The sequence below is a fragment of the Dasypus novemcinctus genome, chromosome 8, assembly GCF_030445035.2.
Source record: "Dasypus novemcinctus isolate mDasNov1 chromosome 8, mDasNov1.1.hap2, whole genome shotgun sequence".
NCBI lineage: Eukaryota > Metazoa > Chordata > Mammalia > Cingulata > Dasypodidae > Dasypus > Dasypus novemcinctus.
This window is the reverse complement of record NC_080680.1, coordinates 84,212,853-84,232,298: the sequence shown is the minus strand read 5'-3', so window position 1 is coordinate 84,232,298 and position 19,446 is coordinate 84,212,853. Positions and strand designations below refer to the sequence as shown.

At 41.8% G+C, this 19,446-nt stretch overlaps 1 protein-coding gene across 2 annotated transcripts in view; it reads right to left on the bottom strand.

The window, feature by feature from the left end:
* AK8 (adenylate kinase 8) overlaps positions 1-19,446 on the bottom strand; it is a 139,497-nt gene that overhangs the window by 43,407 nt on the left and 76,644 nt on the right. For both annotated transcript variants that reach the window (XM_058302134.2, XM_058302135.2), the window contains one exon: positions 10,411-10,552. In XM_058302134.2, the coding sequence (XP_058158117.1) occupies positions 10,411-10,552 (142 nt within the window). The remainder of the gene's footprint in view (positions 1-10,410; positions 10,553-19,446) is intronic.

Below are 19,446 nucleotides of genomic sequence, written 5' to 3'. Positions count from 1 at the left end.
AACCCACAGAAGAGTACGCAGCAAATGGACACAGAGAGCAGACAACAAGCGAGCTGCAAGGGGGAGGGGAAATTAAATAAATAAATACAGACACAGAAGAACACACAGGGAATGGACACAGAGAGCAGAGAGCACACGAAAAGCCACAAGGGGTGGGTATAAAAAAAAAGTAAATTAGAGAGCTCTGGTATATACGCTATAACTTAAATAGCAATAAGTTATTTGTACCAATTCATAATGAATGGATATAACAAATACTCTTGGATGGTTATCCCTTCAGAGTATAGCTATATTTGTCATTTTAACCTCTTTATTTAATAGGAATTCAAGATCACATGGGTGTGACATGTGGCAAGTTGATCTCTCTGAACCTCTGCTCATCATCTGCAAGGTGGGGACAAAAAAATCCCTGGCTGCAACACCTCCCAGGATGACTGCCAAGGCAAAGAGAACTGGTGTTGGGAAACCACTATGCCTTACAAAGAACTCTAGGAATTTAAAGGAAGACAGATTGCCATCACGAGAAGAGTACCAGCTTGGGGACAGGCAGGTCTGGGTTTCCACCCAGGCACCATAGTGGGCACACTGTTTCATCTCTCTGAGATGATCCCCATTGGTAAAATGGGGGTTCGAATGACCTTTCTCATAGACTATTGAGAAGATTAAAGAGTCAGTGGTTGCAAAGTACCTGGCATATTGGGGACCCCAAAGTATTAGTTCCCTTTGCTTTGGTTATAAGACATTCAAAGACTTAAGGATAGTTTTTCACAGTTGATGCAATGAATAGCATCATTATACTTGCTGCCCGAAGTGAAAAGCCGCAATAACACTCTTGCCTGCTTCCGAAGCCCTTTGATGTGGCAGGAGGTGGGAAAGGGTATTATTTCCATTTGGTTTAACCAAGTCAGAAAAGGGTGCTCTGTTTCTTCCCACTGAGTGGTGAGAGCTACTGACTTTAGGGAGGCCTGAGGAGGAAACTCACAGATCCTCTATTTAGTCATTCCTTCAACAAGCCATGCCTAATGTGAACAGATTGTTTAAAAGATCATCCCCCCAAATCTAAGTAATACACGAGCCTAGTATGTCCTAGCGGAAAGAAAAAGTTCCTTTAGTTGAATGTCTCTTTTCAAGAAAGGATATTCTAACATTTCATTTCTAGAGGATGTCATTCTCTCACCAAGCATTTACTGAGCCAGATATCCCATGTTTTGAGCATCTACTTTGTGCCAGGCTTAGTATATAGTAGATAGGAATAATTTCTTCTTGGCAATAGGCTCATAGATACAAACAAATGCATAATTACAATCCAGGGTGAATTTTTTTCTTTAATCACATGAGTGATTTAATAAATAATGTTTTTGCACTTCTTAATATGTAGACAAATATGTAGCATACCTATTTGGGAACTATGAATGTGTAATTTTTTAATGTGAGAATAGGCGAGAAAAGCACTGACATTGTACAGTAATAACACAAGGAACTGTAAGAATCATAATGGAGCTAGTTCATTGTGTCTGTATGGCACTTTCCAATTATAAATCACACTCACACAAATTTTGTTTAATCACCAGAACAGAAGTGCTGTGAGGTTAAAAGAATAGAGCTTATTGTGCCATTTGACAGATATGGAAACTGGGGTTAAGTAGCTCTCTCGAGCCAGGTAGTCAGTAAGCATGAAGAAATGCTAATTGCTTTGCATAAAGGACACAAGGTTCAGAGCAAAGATCTGGGGACACATCTGAATTCTTCTGTTTATCAGCTGCACAGTCTGGGGCAAGGGACAAATCTCCAAATGTAATCAACAGCACTGACTTATATTTTTGAATTTGTTTAAAAGGGGGAAATTTTAGGTTGTATATGTTACTAGAATAATATTTTTTAAAAATTCCATGAAACTGCACAACATAAACAGTGAAGCTTAAGTTAAACCATAGAGCAGTACAATTATAAAAATATGCTTTTGGTTGGTTGTAACAAAATGTACCACAGCTATGCAGGGTGTTGCTAACAGGGTGGTATATGGAAATCGTGTATTTTATGCATGATTGTTCTGTAAACCTACAAGTTCTATAACAACAACAACAAAAAGAAGCAGACACCTGGGGAGAAGGGAAGAAAGAGGAGGGAGGGAATGGGGAAGAGAAGAGAAAAAGTGTCCTCACAGGACCCTATGTAGGAACAAGTTATGACTGCTTCAGAGTAGAGTTAGTGAATGAAAGAAAAATAGAAAAATGAAAAAATGAAGAGGGGGAAAAGAACAGGGAGCGGGAAAGGGAAAGGTATTCTCATCAGAAGACTGCATGGAACATTCGGGGCCAGCCCCATCCTGGGACTGGCAGGACTGCTGGGTGAAGATGTCCTGTACTGCTGTCGAGGCCCAGCCTCAAGAGGTCTTAGAAACCTCCAAACCCGCTTATCTAGACAGGACAGGCGTGTACCCAGCAGGCAACCCTCCCGGGCTGTGAGGTCTGTACTTGCCAGCCTCTTTCCCCTTGGGGGCTCTGCTCTCTGGCTCCCTGGAGGAAAGAGCTGTGTGTGAAACATGTGTTTAGCAAAAGCCAACAACAACAATAAATCCACCCCAATTGGGAGCCAAATGCCCTAAGAAGAGATCTGTCACTGCTTTCCTAACACTCTGGGCTCCTCTGGATGTGAGACACACACAACAGTTTTTATTTTTAAAAATAATAACAAATAAAAATTTAAAACCATCACGTCCTCCAAGGAATCCATTTCCAATTTGCACAAAACTACCTGGAACACAAGGAAACAAATCTAAAGCATCGTTCTTTGGTGATTTCTTTATAATCCTAAAATTCAGTCCAATGGAATATAGAAAGAGAAATACTAAAGAAAACAACACTAATAAATCCCTGCAACCATTATGTTGAATTTCACTGTCAGACTTATCTAGGGCTCCCCCTTTTATCCTCTTCCTCACTGGTGGTGGGGGGACGTGTTGTTTCAAGGCCACGGCTCATCTAGCCTCAGCAACCCCCCAACTCCTTGTTGTACTGAGAGAAAGGATGCAAAAAACAGTTGTGACTGCAAACTTCCCAACATCAATCAGAATCCTATACTCTGTCTATATAGCAAACATTAATTTTAAAAGAAAATACCATGCTACAAACTTGCAGCATGAAATGAATTATTTTACACCTAGGCAGAGGGCAGATTTCTGGATGTAACTGTGGATTGTTCTTTCTTTATTTCTTTCTTCTTCTCCCCCCTCCCTTTTGTTTACTATTATTATTACATTTTAACAAACTTTATAGCCCATTTTATTTGTTCTCAAATAACTTTTTCTCCTTCTTTTCGACACATCAATTACTTGGTTTGTTTCCCTCACTGTATGATGGTGGAATCAAGAGATTGATACTGCTCAGTGGAATATAATTTAGTATTATGTGCCATGGGTTTATGAGGTAGGAGTCAGACAAAACATTGCATTTGAACACTGTCCATTTATTAGCTCTAAGAAGAGATTTATACTTGACAAGGAGACAATAACTTTGTTTTCTGATAAACCAAAGAGGACTATTTTTGTGTCCAATACACAGACTAGCTTATCCTTTTCCCAATAACTCTATTACTAGTGTGAATATATTTTAATAATAAAATTGATATATATGTAAATTTATTTTAATCTAATTTCATCAAACCCTCCTGAAAAAGAGCCTTTGTAGATTGTTTTCTTTCTGAATTATAGATTTCTGTACCATATTCCCAGATTGATTTCTAGGCTATAACTCTGTCAAGATTTCCTCCTGGTGTCAAAAACAACAGCACCACAGTAAGAGTGTTTTATAATTGGCATCACAACCAAACCAGAATTACAGCCCTGATATTCATTCCAAGGCTAGGTGGATTCCTTCAGAATATTTCTCTCTTTCTTAGTCTGTATCTGGACTTGCAGGTTTATGGCAAAAATTACTTTCTGAATTAACCATAAAAATGTTTAACTGAAAGCTAAGGTAGGGGAAATGGAATAGTCAGAGATGAGAGAAGAGGAAAAAATATACCCTTAGCGATGGGAGAAAAACACAGAAGAATGAATAAAAATGGCATATGATTACATCTGCACTGTAAATAAACATTTTTTCTGCCTATCTTCTGCCCTAGGGTCAAATAAATTAAATTGACATTATTTACTAAGTCTTTAGGAACCAATCTTTATTGTGAAAGAAGTATTTATTTATTTGCAATCCTGCCTTTAATCAAAGAGGTTCTGGAATAATTTCTTTACTGTATGATTTTAAATAAGCACCACGCTTCTCCATGCTGGCCTTACAGTACTGTGCATGCATGGGAGGTCAGTCAGTAGATAAAACAATCATGTTTTCCCTCAGGATTCAGGAAACCAGCACCAGATTCTGTGTATCCATCTCCCAGTCTTCTTTTAAGTGACTGTTTCATATTTCCCATCAGTGCCAGTCATCTTCAGGTATATAGTAAGTTTACATAGATGCCTACTAAGTCAGTAGTAGGAAAAGCTGAGAACCAACTCAGGCTTCACCGCAAAATTCTCAGAAGGCTCAGGTACAGGCACCATCTTTGGAAATGGTGGCTAAATAAAGAGGATTGCCTGAAATTTGTTTAAGAAGAGATTAAGCTCTAGTCTCTCTCCTCCACTTGGTTAAAATGAAAGGTTTATTCTCTAGAGAGAATAAAATACAGGCTCTTTGGACTGAAGAATGCCTGAGTCTGTACAAAAACCAGGAGAATTCGGTCAACACGCATACATCATGCAGTACGTAAGACCTCCTCTCACCCACCATTGGATGAGTGCTCTCTGGGAAATCTGAGCAGCACAGAGGAAAAGACCTAAAGATGTTGACACTTGGGAGGTGGTGTTTCTGCCCAACTGGCTAAATTACAGTAAAGTTTACCTTACAGTAAAGTTGTTTTTGTTTTTTTGCCTTTTTTATTACTTTATTTTTTAATTGTCTTTTTTAAAAAAAGATACATAGATCACAAAAAGTGTTGCATTAAAAAGCATAAAAGGTTCCCATATACCCCCCCACCCACCCCCCACTCCTCCCACATCAACAATCTCTTCCATAGTAGTTAAAATTACAAATTACAACTGAGGGAGTGTGGAGTTCCTAGCTAAGGGAGCTCTGTCACATTCCCCAAATGGAACAGCAACAATCCTCCAAGTGCAAAGGCAGAGACGAGTGAAGAAGGATGGTTCAATGATGAGCCCTTGATACTGATGACTATGCTTATGAGCCTGTGTGCCTGAAATTTGAACTAGGCCTAGAGCTTCAGGGTGCCTAAGAGTTACTTACCCCTTGAGAGCTTCCATGTTGCTCAAATATGGCCACTATCTAAGCCAAACTCAACATGTAAATGCACTACCTTCCCCCACAGTGTGGGACATGACTCCTGCAGATGAGTCTCCATGGCACTGAGGGATTACTACAAATCACCAGCTCATGATGCAGCTAGAAAAAGACCTTGAGTAAAGGTCTTATAGTAAATGGCTCCCCCCATGTAATAGGGTGTCCAAATAGCTTTTTAGCCTATGCTGTAGATGTGAAAAAACAAGCAAGGTAACCTGACATCTGGGAGGGGGAAGGGGAATGTAGTCTCTATTGAGAAAGAATGAGATCAAGACAAACACTCAACTTAGTAGAAACAGACTATGTGGGAAGGGAAACCCCCACTCCCCACCCTACCCCCCCCCAAAAAAAAACACTGCCATTAACACTTCTAAGAAATTTAAAAATAAAAAATTGGTGATTGATCCATGAAATAAAACCAGAAGCTATAAGGTGGACTATTCAGACATCAAAAAAAGAGCCCCTGAATATTTAAGAAAACAAGTACTACAGCAGAACTGAAAAATTCAGTAAGGGAGTTGAAAGAAAAGTTGAGGAAATTTCCCAGAAAGTAGAGAAAAAAATTCAGAGATATGGAATATAAAAGAAAAAAAACTTTTTTTTTTTTAAATTTAGAAGGCCAGTCAGGAGATCCAATACCTAAATAACAGGAGTTCCAGAAACAGCAGAAAAAATAGAAAGAAATCATTAACAAAATAATTCAAGAGAATTTTCCAGAACCAAAGGATATGGGCTTCCAGATTGAGTTCCACTACAAGGAAATTAGACCTATACCAAGGACATAATTTTCAGAACTCTGAGGACAAAGGGAAGATCCCATAAACTCCCAGAAAGAAAATATAAGTCACATACAATGGATCAAGAATCAGATTAGCATTGGAATTCTTAACAGCACCACTGGGAGCCAAAATTTGAGGAAGCCTTTTCACGAAGATGATGCTGAAAGCAAAGAAGGAAGCCCCTGCCCCTCCCAAAACCCAAGCCAAAATAAAAGCTTTGAAAGCCAAGAAGGCAATATTGAAAGGCATCCACAACCATCACACACAACTTCCGATGGCTTAAGATGCTGCTTTTCAGGAGACAGCCCAAATATCCTCAGAAAAGTGCCCCCAGGAGAAACAAGCTTGATCACTATGCCATCATCAAGTTCCCCTGACCACTGAGTCAGCCATGAAGGAGATTGATGACAACAACACATGTGTGTTCATTGTAGATGTCAAGGCCGAACAAGCACCAGATTGACCAAGCTGTGAAGAAGCTCTATGACATTGATGTGGCCAAGATCAACATCCTGATCAGGTTTGAGGGAGGGAAGAAGGCATATGTTTGACTGGCTCCTGATTATGATGCTTTGGATGTTTCCAACAAAGTTGGGTTCATCTAAACTGAGTCCAGCTGGCTAATTGTAAATTAAATATGTATTTTGACCATAAAAAAATTTTTTTTGAGGGAAAACTCAAACCAACTATATAACAAGTACAAAGGTAGACTAAAAGCACTTTCTACACTCAGGATCTCAAAAAATTTACCTCTCATGCAACCTTTCTCAGGAAGCTACTGATGGATGTGTTCCACCAAAAGGAGGTAGTAAACTAAAGGATATCATGGCCTACAGAAAGAAAGAAAAATCCAACACAGGAAATAGGTGAAGGGAATCTTCAGAGTGGTAATGAACGGGAAGCCCAGGATAACAGCTGTTCACCAGGCATAGAGGCTGACCTCTTCAGTTTGGAGCAGATGTGTTGAGGGAATAGCAACCTACTGCTATACACCATCTTTTAAACTTGAGAAGCAACTGGAAGATATGTTCTGCCAAAGCAAGGAAGTATATAAAAAAGAGGAAGAGGTGTGAGTCAGTAAACAGAGACTCCAACTCAGAAGAAAGGCAAAGGTAATTCCTCTGATGACAGAGAAAGAATCTAAATATCTGTCTATACAAAATAAACCTCAACAAATTCCAAAAAAAGTAGAGGTTGTACTTAAATTCTCTGTATTCTGCACTAAAATGGAAAACTAATTATGAAAGTTCAAGTACTATAAAGAAAGTTGTCAACTATCTGAAAATTTAAAATTCTCCTAAACACCTCTCTGGTGAAAGGAAAAAAATAATATTTTTAGGATATCTTAAAAAATTAATGAAAACTCTCTATGTAAAAATATGAGACATAGCTAAAGTTGTGAAGATTGGACAATTCAAAGTCTCAACCATTTTTAGTGTCAAACAAGAAATACATAAAACAAGTGAATTATGGATTTAACTCATTATTTGAGAAAAAGAACAAAATAAACCCAACTCAAGAAGAGGTCATTAATAAAGAGAAGCAGAAATTCATGAATATAGACTACAGGGGTAACAGTAGAATTTATTAATAAATCCAAGTTTCAGTTTGATGAAAAATTCATTAAAAAGACAAGTTACTAGTTAAACTAAATCTCAAAAAAGGAAGAAACAAGTAAGACAAAAGATTAGTGATTATAAAGAGGAAATAACCACTGATACAGAAGAAATCAAAGGAAAAAACCAAGATTTGTAAATTGTTAATACATTTAAAGCCATAGGAGAAAGGGGTGATTTTCTAGGCAATGAGCAAAGAGAGAAATTCAAACCAAACAAAATCAATAAAATTGCTAACAACCAATCTCTCACCCAAAATGCCAACTACAAGGAAAAGATATGACTGAAATTTTAAAAACAATTCCAGATATGGAGAAAGAATGAAAACTTATGAAATTATCACATCACTGATATTAAAACCTGTCAAAGTACAAGAAAATGAAAAAATTCAGACTCATATTGCAATGCATAGTAACAAAAAAATAAAATGTAGCAAATACAATTAAGCACTGTATTAATTTTCTATTGTTTCCATAACAAATTACCACAAACTTAGTTACTTAAAAATCCTCATATTTATTATTTCTCAGTTTCTGTAGATCAGAAGCCTGGTATAGGTTTTCACCAGGTAAATCAAGGGATAGGTCTTGGTTCTCATCCTATAGGACTTTTCCAAGCTTACTGGTTGTTGGCTCAATTCATTTCCTTCCCATGCTTTCCACATGGCTGCCTCCATTTTTTGAGCCAGCAATGGTGTGTCAAATCATTCTCATGCTTGGAATCTCTGATGTTCTCTTCTCCTCTCAGTCAGGAGAAAAATCTGCTTTTAAGGGCTCATGTGACTGTATTGGGTCATTCCAGATGTTCCAAGATAATCTCCTATTTTAAGGCCAATCGATCAATAACCTTAATTACATCTGCAAAGTCCCTTTTGCCATGTAATATTACATGTTCATAGGTATGATACCAGGGGACAAAGGTTATGGCGAAGGTTATGGGGGCCAAATTCTATTTGTCGTAAGTAGTCTAGTGAAAGAATAATCTACCATGGGCAAGTGAGAGTCAAGCAGGAAATGAAAGATTGACGTATTATTAGAAAACCTATTAACACGACAACATTAACTGGTCAAAAAGAAAAAAATTTAACTGTCTTAAAAATGCTGAAAAGATCTTTGATAAAATTAAACATCAACCCCAGATATTTAAAGTAAAACTACAGGGAAGTAGACATGGCTCAACTGATAGAGGGTCTGTCTACCATATGGATGGTTCAATCCCCAGGGCCTCCTGACCAGTGTGGTGAGCTGGCCCATGTGCAGTGCTGCCACACATAAGGAGTGCCCTGCCATGCAGGGGTGCCCGCACATAGGGGTGCCCCACGTGCAAGGAGTGTGCCTCGTAAGGAGAGCCGCTCCGTGTGAAAAAAGCGCAGCCTGCCCAAGAGTGGCACCACGCACATGGAGAGCTGATGCAGCAAGCTGGTGCAACAAAAAAGAGATGCAGTTTCCCAGTGCCACCGGATAATGCAAGCAGACACAGAAGAACACACAGCAATGGACAGAGAGAGCAGACAATGGGGAGAGGGGGGAATAGATAAACCTTTAAAAAAATAAAATAAAGCTAAAGATCTATACTTCTTTAGTTTTATAAAATTATATATATCATAAACCAAAAGCTAGGAGCCTCTCAATGGTGGAACGCCAGCAGTAGCCCTTTAAATCAGGAAAAAATACCTGTCAATAATGAGACTAGCTGACCCTGTTCTGGAAGTAATGACCAATGGAATTAGGCAAAAGAGTAAATGAAAAGTAGAAACATTGAAAAAAGAAAAGGCAAAAGCATCAATATTAATCAATGACATGATCGTCTTCCTGAAAAACCCAAGAGAATCATCTGAATGAGAATTCTAGAAGTAGGCTGGGGTACAAAATAAATCAACAAAAATCAATATCTTTCCTAGACTCCTGAAACAGTTAGAAAATAAAATGAATGGAATGATCTCATCACAATACCAACAACAACAATAGAGAGTATAATATTAATAAATATACCTAAAATGAAAAGCGTGAGCCCCAGTAAAAAGTGATGATAGTTTCACTAAAGGACAAAGACAGGCTATGATCATGTCAAACTGCAATAGTTATTGTCCCAACTTGGCTGTTGAAATATATGATAAAACTAAAGCAAACAGAATGCTCCTCCTGCAGAAATAGACATGCAGATCAACAAAAACCAACAGAAAGCTCAGAAATAGACTCAAATATATATATATAATTGTGGTGTGCTCTAAAGTTCAATCAGTGGAAGAAGGGCAGCGTATTCAACAATTGGTTTTGGAACAACTAGTTAACCATTTGGGGAAAAGTAGATTCATACTGCACAAAAATATCTGATGCATCAAAGATTTAAATGTAAAAGTGAAACTGTAAAAATAGTATAAGAAAACATAAGTTGATTCTTACAACAATCTCAGGAGGAAGGCAGGACTGGTATTTATTGCCATTTTATAGATGACAGAGTTCAAGTTCAGCAAGGTAAGTGACAGCACCAGTACTTGAACCCAAGTGTGACTCCTAGTTCACAGGGCAAAGGAGCAGGATGGTGGTGGGGAGGGCACTAAGAGACATTCCAGTTAATGAACAAGTGAAATCGCCTGTACACTGGCCAGGCCTGGAGGGATGGCACCCGCCAACCGAGACAGGAGGGGGTTTCTGCCCGAGGACAGCTCACCTATTGGGCTTGTGACCCAGGCTGTCCAGCAGGTGCGCCTGGTCGAGATCTCGTGGGAAGCCGTGCAGGACCCACCCTCTCTGCACACAGTCCTGCTCCTTTAGGCGGTGGGTCAGCACCTTCAAGATGATGCTGTCAGGAACTGGAGAAAAAGGAGGACAGGTGATCACTCTGCTGCCCTGGGCACCCATGGGGGAGGATCCTCGGGTTTAGTGGCCCGTGTCTTCCTAACCTCACTTGAACATAGACTGAGCTGCTGGAGAATCTGATTTAGGTGGAGCCACTTGGAAGCACTGAAGAGGGCAGTGGCTGGCCATTTCCTAGGTCCCCCCACAGTCCCAGAGACTAAAGGAACGTGGCTGCTTGAGACTGGGAAAGCACTAGGAGACCCTTTCCCTGACTTGACAAGATCTGACCCCCATCTGCAGGCAGAGTAGCTCTCAACCCTCCAGGGACATGTGAGCAGTTTCCCCTCAAGGATCCAATTTTTATAGCAAAAGACTTCTCAGAAGCACACCAGGCCCCAGCTGAAGATTTGGCTTTCCTCAGATGGTATTGCATTAGTTCCCCCAATGTTCTCTGCTAATATTTAATCCATAAGCAACCACTGCTCCCCTCCTTCCCTAGATTCTTCACTCTTGGATATTTAGAACTAAATCTCTCTCAAGGATCATAGCTCTAGTTATAACTAGAGACTGAAAAAAAGGACTATGGAAAATGAAATATTGAGAGAAGATTCTTGTTTACATTACCACAATTGACATTTTCTTGAAACTTCAACCTCTCTTCTCAGACTCATTAAATGTCCTATGTTGCTAATGCATTGCATTCTAGCAATTTGCACTGCATTTCCTGCACTTTGCACTCATTTTCCCAGAAATTCTCTGTAAATATTGCCATTGTTTGCTATGAATGCAGGCTTCAAGTTGAGGCGGTTTTCTAACATAAAATGGAGAGGACTACGCAGCTTCTTTGGGGATACACGGTTCCCCACCTATGAACCATCCATGGCTCATGCCAGTGGCTGTAATGCAGATCTTTGAAATCTTCAAAATGGGTTCCCAGGTGGACATCCAAGTGAACATGGAGGTGGGAGATGCAGAAAATGCAGGAACAACTGCTTTCCTCAGTGATGGTGTCTTGTGGGGTCACTGCCCTTGTTGCCAAAGAACCATCAATCTTATCCTAAGTACTCTGCATTTCTCTGAATTTGTTCCTTCTCACATCTTTCAACCTTTCTTCCTAATCCCTGGGAAAGAGCAGAGAAGCGGTTTTGCTTTAACTAGAAAATGTGGCCATTTCAGGCGAATGCCAAGTCAGTAAGTTATATCTATTCCCATCTCTTCCCCTGCTCAAAGCCTGCCATGGCTCCTAGCGCTGAGGATACAAAGCAGACCCCTCCTCATGGCCCGTCCCCCTCCCGGGTGAATTGCCTGGCTCTTCACTCCCTTTTGAATGTGTCTGGAAGATACCTTTGGAGTCAGCCTTTGGGCCCCAGTCCAAGTGTCTCCTCCTCAGGAAAGGTTTGGAGAGTGGCCTCTGGCCCAGGTAAGCACCTGTACTTCTCCTCAGCACTTGTCATCCTTGTTTGCTACTAACTTTCTGGGTAATGCTTTGTTTAGTGTCTGCCTCTCATTAGAGGGTTCCACAAGGACAAAGGGTCAAGCTTATCTCGTTTTTCAGTGCCTAACACAGAGCCTGGTGCCCAGTAGGCATAGAATCAATGAACAGGGAGTCTCCCTTTTTAAAAACATCCCTGCAACAAGGACAAATATGTTAAAACCAACATGCCTTGACTTTGGGGAGCTGGGTGGTAGAAGGGAAAGAACACAGGCTTGGGGTTCTCACAGACCTGAGCCCCTCAATCATGTGACAATTGACCTTTCATCAATCACTCTGTTACAGCTTCCTTATCTGCGGAAAGGGGAGGAGAGTCTATCGTGATGAGTCATACTATAGACAAAGTTCAGGCAAGTTGTGGATGCTCAAGGATCATGACTAGTGCTTTTCCAATTCAGGAGATGTGTGCTGGGAAACAACGCCTCATGCCTATTTTCACTTTCTGCATGGTCAGGGCTTTCTGAGCAAAGATTGATGGTGCCTAGGTCAAAGGATGATTGACAGCCAATGAGCCTTGGAGGTTAAAGACAGAGACCTCTGAAGAGATTTAGGGACACTTGCCCTGGAGACATTTCGGATTTGTTTACGTTCCAAAGCAAAGGCCATGCTCTCTATCTCTGTGGATGGAAGAGGGAACCCTATATAAGTTCCAAGACTCATAACTTTGGGGTTCTCTGTGTGTGTGCTATAGACCCCTGGACATGTGGGGTACACCTGGCTCCTACCACATTGCCCTGTGGAGAACTGGGACATGGGGAGCCAGCTCTAAGATTACTACGTGAGTAGGTAATTGGTCTGTTGTCTTACCCAGGATCCTCATGATAAATAAATATAGATACAAAAACTTAGCAATATAGGTAAAAAATCTGCCACAAAGCTTTCCAATCCAAGTCTACTCCCTAAATATTCATGATTATTTTTACCTAAATAGGGAACTAATGCAGAAATGGCCTACCCCCTTGGTTTATGCAATTAAAGTTACTGAATGTCTGTGCTGTGCCAGGCACTGTGTTTGATGCTGGGATACGGAGGCAAGCAAGACAGGCAAGGGCCCTGTCCTCCTGCAGTTTATAGTAGGGGAGACAAATAATACACAGATCAATAACTATTTCAGAGAGGCATAAGTACCATGAGGAAAACAAAAGAAGTGATGACATGGAGGAGGCTGCCCATTCAATTTGGTCCGGGACAGCCTCTGAAGATGTCACATTTGTCTGAGGTCTGAATGGTGGACCCGACTGCACAAAGAGATGGGGACAGATGTTCTAGGTAGTTCTAGGTAGAGGGGATAGCAAGGGCAGAAGGCCCTGAGACGGGAATGAGTTTGGCATATTCAAGGAACAGAAAGAGGTAGCAGAGTGGTGGAGAGGGAGGGCAGTGGGGAAAAAGATTGGAAAAGTCCTACCAAGTCTTCAGGAAGCAGAGGGAACTTCAAACATACCCAGACCATCTTGAAATGATCACACATTGGCCCTCAGTACATATTTATTGAATGAACAAATGGGAGATAATCTCAGAATCTTGAGCCAGAAAGCCTGGAAATGTGCTCCTTGCCACATTTGCAAATTGAAAGCTCTTACTGTGGGATTAGTCAGCAGAGTCCCACTTAGAGTCCCCAGAGATCAAAGCCAACCTGACCCCAAGAATATGGCTAATCTATAGCACAGTTTCAAAAATGGCCATTGCAGAACTGAGGGTAGGGGGAAACCCACCTGTAAAGGCTACAAAGGGCTCTGACTGAGGACTCCTGGATAAAAATTAACTGCTAATATCTTTTGCTTTCTAAATTTCAAAATCATTTTTTGATGACCCCACAAGCACAGTACCCTCCAAATACTTGGGAATCCTGAGCATCTGAGTGATGCTACAAGCCTCCACCCAATGCCCTGGTGAGAGAGAGGGTGGCTGTAATAAAGGAGAGCTGGAGCATTCCCTGCTCTAGCCCAAGTTCTATCCTGGCTGATTTTGAGACTCCGGACCTCAGTCTCTTCATGTGCAAAATGGGAAGATGGAGGGTGGAGGGGTGTGCTGAGTTATAAGGGAGAAGTTATAGGAGGATTTTTAATACCAGTGCTTTTCCTAGAGTTTCTTAGAAGATAATTCAGAAAACCCAAGTCTTAACTCCTCCAAATTCCTTAAAGCAAAAGTGAGTTGAGAGGCTGTGGTCCAGTAGATTTTGTTGCCAGCTGTGGGACCTCCCTGAACTTCAGTGTCCTCCTCTGTGACACTTTCCTCACTGGCTTTTGTGGGGCCTGAAGATGACTAATAGACAATGCCAGGCCTGTTGGAGGTATTCAAAATGGATGTGTAGTTAGTAATTTTAATTCCTTCTAAAAGCTTATCTAGATCCTCATATGGATGACTGTGATGATGCCATTGGCAAGAATATGTGACCCTTAGGTTAAAACATGAAGTTCAACACCTGAACTTGAATCTGACTTTAAAAGAGTGCAGCAGGTTTGAAATGAGTTTGCTGTTGAGGGAGGGAGGTCCATTGGATAATTAGCTTGCTAGTCAGTGCTATCCTGGGGCTTATTAGGCCTCAGGTGTTTGGGAGTAAGGAATGGATTGGGGCAATATTTTCTGGTTGGTTTCTCCAATAAGCAGGTTCTGCTTGGAAACCAAACTGCATCTCAGTGAGGTCTGATCCACTAAAACCACAGCCTTCTCAGGGTGACAGCGGGCTGCTTGTTGAGGCCTGGAGCCTTGACCATTCAAGTACAAGGGGCTGGAACGACATGTCATTGACCTCTCTCATTTCAGAGTTGGGAAAATGAGCCCAAATAGGTTTTGATTTAAGGAGTCTGCCCAAGTTCATCCAGCCAGTTAGTAGAGCTGCTGGAGAGCTGACCCCTGACCTATAGTGTACCCCCCACTGCATCACCACACCGTTTCATGGCCTCACTGCCCACAGTCCTAAGTCCCTACCTCAGCCACTTTAAGCCAAGGCAAGAAAGTTGATCAGCTCAGGGAGGATTCTGCCTTGAGGGAAGAACGGAAGACTGTAAAGAAATACAAGGGGACTTTTTTTTTTTTTTGCTTGGCAAAGATTTGAACATTAATGAAACCCAGAATTAGTGAAGATGTGAAAAAACATGTACTCTCTTGGTAAAGTTACTAAAAACTCAAAGTGATACAACCTTTCCAGAGCGAACTTTCCAATTTCCATTAAAATATAAAATGTACTTGCCTTTTGGCCCAGCAATCTTATTTCCAAGATTTATACCTAAAAAATAGCATAGACAGGGGGGGAAATGTCCATTTCAATGTTGTTTACTATAGTGACAATTGGAAGCCATCTAAAATGGCCATCAAAAGAGGGCAGGTTACCCAATTTATTTTTTTTTTTACTTTTAGTTTTTCTAAATTATTTTGTATTCTGTTTCTAATCTTTAAACCTATCATTACTATTTTACTTTCCTATTAATTGAATTTGACAATATATTAGACTTCATTTTTGAAGAAGTTTTGGATCACAGAGGGGTTCAACTATGGCAGGGGAGGAGCACTGATGTGGGGTGTCATTGATGGGGGATGCATGGGTGGGAGGGAGTTCTCCAGGGCATGCATATAGGGTATATAGATATCTTCGGATGTTCATTGGGTATTGACATAGAGGGTAGAGTATCACTCGACAACTGAGGGAGTGCTGAGTTCCCATTTTGGGAAACACTGTCACACTCCCCAATGGAGCGGCAACAATCCCCCAAGTACAAGGTCAGAGGCTAGAGAAAAAGGATGGTCCAATGATGGGTCCTTGATACTGATGACTATGCTTAAGAGCTTGTGCTTGAAATTTGAACTAGGCCTAGAGCAGCAGGGTGTGTAAGAGTTATCTCCTGAGAATCTCCATGTTGCTCAAATGCGGCCATTTTCTAAGCCAAACTTAGCATGTACATGCATTACCTTCTCCCCAGCATGGGACATGACTTCCAAGGATGAGCCTCCCTGGTGCCGAGGGATTACTGCCAAACACCAGTTGGTGATACGACTAGAAAAAGACCTTGAATAAAAGGGGGAAATGGTGAAGACAAATGAGTTTATATGGCTAAGAGACTTCGAAATGGGTTGGAAGGTCATCTGAGGGATTGCACTTATGCACATCTCAGCAGGTTCTCAGAGACAGCCAAAGTAGATACAACCCCAGGTAGTGGTGCTTCTGAGGGCTACAGAGACACAGTCAGGACAAATGGCTCTGGAGTTCAGTGCCTTGCCAGTGGATCCTACTTTGAAATTTGTGCTCCTGAGTGTGATGGAGTTGGACTCAGATGTGACCTCTCTACGCATGCTTCTTCTGTCACTTTTACTGAACCTGTGTTTGGTGCTGGGGTTGGTGTATGCTCAGGAGAATTGAATCTCTGGACTGTCTATGTGTCAGCTGGCCCCTGAGCCTCAGCAGAATTGCAACACCTACTCTCCAGTTCATTGGACTTACCCAGGTCAGCTAACAGGGAGGTGATGATGGTCAACCACCACACCAGGGAACTGAGAGAGTCTACAGCTGCAAGCAGAAGAATTCCATCCATCAGCCATGTGGGATCTAAGCCTCCTCTTGATTTAGAGGTGGAGTGGACATTGCCATCCCAGTAGTCTCAGGATGGAGGAATACAATATGGATTAGAGTGGATTTGCTAGTATTCTACTATAGAATTATTGTGACTTTAGAAATGGAAGATATTATATTATTGATGTGGAGACAGTGGCCATGGGAGTTTCTGAAGGCAGGGAGAGGGAAAAAGAGGTGTGGTAATAGGGCATTTTTGGAACTTGGTGTTGCCTTGAATAATATTGCAGGGACAGAGGCAGGACATTATATATCCTGCCATAACTCACTGAATGGACTGGGAGAGAGGGTAAACTTCAACATAAACTATAATCCATACTGTGTAGCAATACTCCAAAATGTACCCATCAAATATACCACACTAATGAAATAAGTTGTCAATGTGGAAGGAGTGTGAGGTGGGTGGAATGGGGGTATATGAGAACCTCTTATATTTTTTATTGTAACATTTTGTGTGATTTATGTATCTTTAAAAAAGATAATAATTTTTTTAAAAAAGAGCAGGTTAAATAAAGGATGGTATATCTATGTACTGGGATATTATGTAACCTTTAAAAAATCATGCATATTAACATTTATTAACTTGAAATGAGGTCTATGACAGAATATTGAACAAGAAAAAAACCAAGTAAACAGTTTCTATAATAAGGTCTAATTCAAATAAAACTATATATACTCTTTCTTTCTCCTTCTCACTCATGAGAGAATTAGATTCAATCCTTCCTCTCACAGTGCTCAGGGTCCTGGAGTTGATCTGAGACAAGGGTATGATCCTGGCTGGAAAGGCATAAGCATGCAGGAGAAGTAGGAAATGCTAGGGTTTTCAGATGGTAAGCACTTAATCAACACTCTTTAAATGAATGAATGAATGAATAGTACCATTTCCATAAAACAGAATGCTCTTTAGTGCCTCAAGTGTCTGTAGGCCAGAGAACTAAAGAACTTTTTTCACTAAGAACCAAATCAGGTCCTGTGGCAAATGGAAAATAACCAAGGGAAACCCTCCTCTCAGTAACACTGCTAATCTACACATCCTAACCTATTTGTCAATTTAACAGGTAGTCAAGAGAATATGTGCTGACATCTGGGATTTGTTTTGAAATAATCCCATGGAGGTGGCTCCAAGGAAGTGTGTATCTGTGTGTAGGTCTAGATGAAACAAGAGTGGCCCCAGATATATTATACTGCTCTTTCTTCTTTTTATATGTTTAAAATTTTCCATTTTAAAAAACCGTGTTTCTTTGTAAGGAAACTGTTTGATGCCTAAAGGAGTTTGAAGTTGGCCCTGGGAGAAACTATACCAAAGTTTCACAGAACCACAGCGAGCAGGCAAAGGAGGACACCTCCCCAGAAGGCCCAACTCGTGCCTCACCACGTGTCTCCCATGCTGGCTGTCCATGACTCTACCAGTTCCTGCAGGCCCCGCTGCTGGAAGCTCTGCCCAGCAGCCTGGCCTCTTGTGTACTTGCCCAAATCTGCCCTGTGAAACCTTAGACCCTTACACGCGTATTTAACCTCCCTGACCCTTAATCAGTGTGCAAGAGGGATAAATCACAGTTAGTAGAGACTGAGGGGGCTTCGAGACCGGAGCGCCATGCCGGCCCTCCTGGGATAATGGCTGTTGCTAACGCAGCCGGGGTCGCTTTCGTAGAGATCTGCTGTGGCTGTGTTCCCTGATCCGGGTCAAGGTGGAGGGGACTGGGAAGCATGCCTGGCGGTTGAAACAAAGGACTGACCCCTCTGCACCTCCCAATCTTTCCCAGTGAGAGGTCTCCTCCCCCAACCGCCCCCAGCACTGTGCCGCAGGGTGCAGGGCCCAGGAGTGAAGTCCCCAAAGACCCCACCTTGAGCTGAGTTTTCCCAAGCACACTCCCTCTCCTGTGTCGCCTCCTTCTGCTCCGTGCCTTTATTTTGCTGTCGGATGCCTTTTTTTTTTTTTTCCTGTAGGCTATTGATTTGCTTTTCCAACCCCACATGGTCTGACCAGCAAGTTCAGGAAGACAAAAAAAAAAGAAAAAAAGCAGGATTTTTTTGGGGGGGGCGGCGGGCAGGCCGAGCGGGGAACAGAACATTTGCTGTTCTGCTGAAAGCTTAAACTCCCCTTGATAATGCTGTCCATTTAGCCTTTATTCTCTTCTCAGAGATTTTTCAGTGCGGTCTAAAGTCTTTCGCCATTAAGTCAGATGCCTGAGGCTTGATTTCTGGGCTTGACAGTTAACATCTTACCCTGAGTACAAGCTACTGCCAAGGGCTACCTCTCTGGAATGTCCTGTCAACCTTAAATTTAGCAAAGTGCAAAGATATGAATATCCTATTATTTCATAAGCCACACCACATGGTTTCACTTTTTTTGCTCAAGATCTTCCATAAAAGATGCCAGTGCTCGCATTGACCTCGAGGTTGTTAAAATCTCAATTCGTTTCTTCCCTGCTGGGCTGAGTGTGCTTGGTGCCTGGAGCCATCATCACCTTCTGGAGGCTCTGGGACCCTATAGGGGAGCCCCACCAGGTCCCCTGCCCCACACCACTCAGGGCACCTGGCCCCCTCCTGTCTTGAAGGGGAGGGATTCCCTTTTAAAGACCCATTCCCCACATCAAGCACCCTTCCCCACACAAATTCCACAGCCCTCCACGGGATGTGCCAGCGCCAGTTAGGTCACCCAGGAGCTGTAACTGGCTGGGACTGACTCTTCCCGGGCTGCAGGCTGACTTATCCTCAGGCAAGCCCAGCGCAGAGGGGGGCTCACTGGGAGCTGCTGTCTGCCGAGGGCCCACAGAGAACACCTATTCCAGGGCCTGCCTTTTCCTGCCGATACTGAAGCCCAGAGCGAGAAGGGACGTGCCCTAGGCCCA